The sequence below is a fragment of the Pelobates fuscus genome, chromosome 9, assembly GCF_036172605.1.
Source record: "Pelobates fuscus isolate aPelFus1 chromosome 9, aPelFus1.pri, whole genome shotgun sequence".
In the NCBI taxonomy this organism is placed as follows: domain Eukaryota; kingdom Metazoa; phylum Chordata; class Amphibia; order Anura; family Pelobatidae; genus Pelobates; species Pelobates fuscus.
Window position 1 is genome coordinate 62,850,804 of NC_086325.1, and position 5,827 is coordinate 62,856,630.

At 34.3% G+C, this 5,827-nt stretch overlaps 1 protein-coding gene across 1 annotated transcript; it reads right to left on the reverse strand.

Moving 5' to 3' along the window:
* Positions 1 to 1,325: 1,325 nt before the first annotated feature.
* ZIC3 (Zic family member 3) lies at positions 1,326 to 5,153 on the reverse strand. Its single transcript, XM_063433526.1, has 3 exons — positions 4,034 to 5,153; positions 2,702 to 2,865; positions 1,326 to 2,218 (listed from the first exon to the last, which is right to left on the reverse strand). Exons 1-3 carry the CDS (start codon positions 5,004 to 5,006, stop codon positions 2,030 to 2,032), a joined length of 1,326 nt encoding a protein of 441 aa, XP_063289596.1. The 5' UTR covers positions 5,007 to 5,153; the 3' UTR covers positions 1,326 to 2,029.
* Positions 5,154 to 5,827: the final 674 nt, after the last annotated feature.

Sequence of the window (5,827 nt, forward strand, 5' to 3'; positions counted from 1 at the left end):
CTGATGGTCTTATCTGCATCCCAAATAAGCTTTTTCGTGTAGCTAGCACTTTAATTAAAAATATGCTATTCTGAATAAAATATAAGTCACAAGTTTACAGCACACCTTTGCTCATTTTTATACAGCTACAAATACTTCTCCTAAAATATATAATATTGCTATGATTATCTTTGATCTGAGAAACATAAATTAGAAAAAAAAATATTTAATTTTTATACAAGTTTAAATTGAGAGATTTTTTTTTTAGATTTCCTAGAGGCTCTGCACGTACACATTTATAACACTAATAAGACTTTTAACTTGTAAAAATAAATTTTAATATTATTGGGCCTACACTTCACATTAAATTAGGTAACTCAAATGTGCACATGCCTATAATATATGTATTTGATTTAAAATCTATATTTATATAGATATATGTATTAATGTATTGTGTACTTATTTCTATATTAGATGCATTTGCTTCAAAATATATGCAATATAAACACAAACACAGCTTTTCACTAAACTTTTATCTGTGGTGAGTTGAAAAATCAATATGCCAAGTAAAGTTGAACATTTAATTTGGTAACAACATCTCTCACTCAACATAAATGAAGATTGGAGTCATAATTTTTCAAACAAGTTGTCAGGTCACTATGTAGTGATTTGAAACCTACCGTTTGGATTGCATAAGCTAGGGGGTCTATTCACTAAAAAGTGAGATGAGGTGAGTTAAAAACACATTACAAAATGCCCAAAAAAAGCTAAATTTGACCTGAATATTTTGGCCTACATTTTGATGCTTCAATGTTAACTCACTGCAATGCACAGTTTAGTCAATAGAATCCCTACAGCCATGAATAGATATGTTTTGTTTGATAGTAACAACCCCTGGATGTTGGGCTAAGGTAACATCCCCAGGACGTACTTGGAAACCAGAGTAATCTGAATGTACCTTTCCTGGTTAAATACTTTGTTATTATTATTATTATTATTATTTGCATGATAGAGATGTCATGGCACTTAAGTGAACTGCTTAGAATTATCTGGTAAGCATGCCAGACACTGAAATGTAATTTAATTTTACTTTAAGCTTAATAAAAACAGTGTTTCATCTTAAAGATGCTTCAATATTTATCTGTGTAGACCAAAGGATAACATAAATGATTACATTGTTCTGAAGAGCTCTGCAAGCTCATACTGCAATATATTTTTTACATTGCTATGTAAAGTGAAGGAACTCATGGGTTAGACGATTTAAATTTAAAATTTTTCAAAACAATAAATTTTAATGCTAAAGCAGTTATAACCAAAAGCTATACAGAGTTTTTGTTAGAAAACTTTTTTTTTCATAAATATTGTTCAGTTCCCGGCACTTGTATCAATAATTAAATTACAAACGATAAATATGGCATCATGGATATGTATTTACAAAAGTTCTTACAAAAGGCAACTGTATACTAAACGGTCACAATCTGTGTATTAAGATTACATCCCCATCTTGCAAAAAAAAAAAAAAAATACCGAACAACAGCTTTGACCCTATAGACAAGAAATACATTCACATGTGTAATGCTTTAAGAAAGTTCAAGACGCAACAAGACTTTGGCACGGTTTAAGAATGTGAGAGTTTAACAATCACCAGAGGTGAAGGGATTTTAATATCAATTAAATAAGCAAGCTAAAAAAAAAAATAAAAAAAATAAAAAAAAAAATAACCTAATTTCTTTTGAAAATCAAGAAAATATTAAAGTGAAAGAAAATATAAAATTCAGAGAGAGTGGAAGGGGTAGAATGTAAATGCCAAAATATATTTTGGATCCTGAGAAAAGGGCACAGTTAGTCCAGAGCCATTATTCTTAAAAAAATAAAAATAAAAAAAGTGGGAAAAACATTCCATGGTGACTTCAGTTAAAAGGATAAAGCCCTATGCTGTTGCTTGTATTATAAACTCCTTTTCCACCTTTGTTGATGAGCCCACTTGGTTTCTGTGTTTTGTTTCATTCGATCCACTTATTGAGCCAGATAGTGCCTTTGTATATTTTTGTCAGACATACCATTCATTAAAATTGGGTGGAAGTAGTCCTGCATTGTGGATGTTACTATTAGTCTGAATTGGTGCTGAAGTTGGTTTAGAAGATTCTTCACTACTGACAGAAACCATAGCTGGTGGTGTGGCAGATTCATAACCTGAACTTGCAGCAGGGGACGATTCAGACCCTTGAGATTCATGAACCTGCAAGATAAAAGAAAATATATTATAGACATAATTCTTTATAAACAAAATGTTATTAACACATGTAATTCTGTTTAAGGGCTATAAAGAGTAAAATAAAAATATAATTTCTAAGAACAGACCCATTTAAGAATTAAGCACTGACAACTTAGTACCAATCAAAAGGTATAAATCTTTCATATTGTATATGTGTGTGCTAATGTGTGTCACGGGATCATTATCAACACACAAATAAAAGAGGCTCATATTATATTTAAAAAAAAATAAAACACCACTTTTAAATAGTAAAACAGGCATTTAAAAATTAAAGCAGTGTTTCCTTAACTTAATACTATAAACAGTGTTGTAATTTTTTATATTTTCTAGTCTTGTCTTTAGTTTTCATTCTAGTCTTACTTTGCAATTTAAACAAGCACACATTTCAGAATTTTTGTATTTTTTTTTATATTTTCAAGAACATGAAGAATAATATTAAAATCTTACCTTCATATGTTTTCTCAGAGAGCTGGGGTGTGTGTAGGATTTATCACACACCTTGCAGATGTATGGTTTATCCGATGTGTGTACATGCATATGTTTTTTTCTGTCACTGCTGTTGGCAAACCGCCTATCGCATCCTTCAAATTCACACTTAAATGGTTTTTCACCTGGGAAAAAGTACATGCTTCGTGTTAAAGATTTGAAACTTCAAGATGTTGTTTTTTTTCGGTCATAATTCAGTTTTATTTAACGGTTTCAGCCCTACTTATTTTACTTAATGAAATTCACATTGTTGGCTCAGACTTGATTTCCTGCCTATATATTTCCCATACGATATCTCCATTTCATGTTGAAATATTTAACAAGCTAATTTGACACTTAAAATACAAAGGGACTAAATGAATGTGATGCAATAAAATGTACTGTACATGCTGGTCACCTATGGAAAAAATGTCTATATACCGAAGGGGCGACCCTGAGGCTGCATATTCCCCCCCCCCCCCTTCTCTTTTCTGTACCCCAACCCCACCCCATTTAAAGGTTCAAGAAAACTCAATAAAAATCTTTAATTGAAAAAAAATATACAAAGGGACACCTACACTAATCCTGTAAAACTAGGTCAAATAGTCTGACCATTGTTGTCTTGTAATGTAAATAAATTTGCTCATTGTTACTCAGAATTTGTAACTTTTAAACACACTTGTCCTAACAAAAAAGGTAATGCAGCACACAATTGTAGAAATTAATTATGTAAATTAGAATGCTCAGTAACAGGGTGTGTATGTGTTAATGTACAGTATAAAATCAATTGTTTTGTTTTTTTATTTTTCCTTTTTGGTTTTATGAATTCACATTCTTTGCACATTGTTTAATTGAAGTAAAACTAATAAATAAATACAATAGTATGCCAAAATGTATAGTTGCTCTGAATAGGAGGTATATCAATCAAGAGTAAAAAAAAAAAAAAGAGAAAAAAGTGGAAGTCAGTGAAACTTAGATTAAATTAGCATTTGTATTGCTTGCAGCAACTAAGTAGGGAATCAAACTAGCTGAAAACAAATCCTCGATCAAACCTTTATCCGTTCACAGTTGAAAAAAAATAAAAATATATATATATAAACTTATAAAATATTTACTTGCCCTACCCTCAATTATATTAATATTATTTTCACGTTTGATTGAAAGCAAAAATGTCAAAAAAGTAATAAAACTGATTGAAAAAAAATACAAATAAGTATCGTTAGCCAAGTATATGCAAAAACAAATCTATGATTTCACAAACTTTTCGTATACTTGCAGCAATTGTTTCTTTGTAAAAACATCTTATCTTCTTACCTGTATGAGTTCTTTTGTGAATCTTTAGATTTTCAGACCGTGCAAAAATTTTCCCACACCCTGGAAAAGGACATGGAAAGGGCTTTTCTCCTGTATGCACTCTTATGTGATTGACCAGTTTGTATTTTGCTTTAAAGGATTTGCCTCCCCTCGGACATTCCTCCCAGTAGCAAATATGGTTAGTTTGCTCTGGTCCCCCAACATGTTCCATTGTCATATGTGTAACAAGCTCATGCATGCTGCTAAATGTCCTGTCACAGGTTTTCTGGGGACGGTTTATCGGTGATTCCTCCATCCACTTGCATGATAACTCTTGTTTGATGGGTTGCCTCATATATCTAAAAAATGCCCCTGGGCCATGGTGTGCTGCTACATTCATACTCATATTCATGTGATTGTAATTGTGGAACTGAGCTGCAGCATAATGGTCAGTCCTTGGGCTTGGAACAGCTCTGTAAGGATCTGGGCGTCCAAAAATATCTCCCCGAAGACCCAAATGCATTTGACCGTTGACTACATGTCCATTGGGTGAAGAATGAGTAGAGCTTTGCTCATGTAGCCCTGGGAAAATCAGGTGCCCTGAAGGGTCAGCTATTCCAGGGGGGCCATGGCTGGTGAAAAGTCCATGTTGACCACCTGGGGAGGCGGCATCTCCAATTCCAGAGTTTCGATTTCGGAAAAGGAAATCTCGAGTAGAGTTAAAAGCTGCACCACCATAAGATGGCACCTGCCCAGCATGGTGTCCAAGCGCATTGGCATATCCAGATGCCTGCGGGGTAAAAGCAGAGTTCTGGCTCGAGGAGAGATCATGATTGCCTGGACTAAGTTTAAAAGCTGCAGAATGTGGAGGTTCAGCAAACGGATTAAGCCCCATGCCAGCATCTCGGTTGGACATTTCATGATGGCGAGTTGTCCCAAACCCACCAACTCCCAGGGTGGGAAATTGTGGTCCTCCATCTAATAGCATCGTCATGAGTGAATCTGAGCAGTGCAGACCTACTCAATGGTCAGCAAAGGATGCAGCTCATGCAGGAGCAGTAGCCACACACACAAAAAAAAACTTTTCTTTTAATTCCTTTTGCTTGAGAAAATCCAGGAAACAGTTCACCCTCTCCAACTGAGTAATGTCCTTGGACTGATAAAGTCAATCACTCACTCCTCACACATAAACCAACTCAGGAGGCAGTCTGAATTGCACCAATAGAAACTCATCTGGGGGAGTGTCCTCTGAGCCCTGCCCCAGGCACCCATTTGCCTGTGAATCCTTGATTGACAGAGTATAGCATTGACTGTAGCAGATTCACTGTATCTGTGCAGTGATTGGTCTACTCAGGTTTAGTATTTGCAGGTAAGGTTAACCCTTTCAGTGCTGTAAGTGCCTGGGAAACTTTGAAAACGAGAGAGATTTCAGCACCCCCTCCTGTTCTGCATGTGTTAATAGATTCTACAGAGCCGAAATATTTGTCAGCTATATCTCAAAGCTGTAGATCCCATTAGCCATCTTCAAAAACCTCACAAACCTGAGATGAGTCTTAAAAAGGCAAAACCGTTATCTTTCAGTGATCCTACACAAATCTGTAGCTCTAAATGCTTTCAAAACAAAAGCAAACTGGAATTCTTTCAGTTTACGAGCCTATGAAATCCTACCTCTGCCACTGCATTCTATTTTGCCTTATTTTCTTATATATTTTTTTTATACTATACATATTGAAATGAATGTGAATCATAAAGAGTTATGAGCGTTATATAAAAAAATGTTTATTGCAAAATGTATGTATCTTTCAATATATCTTT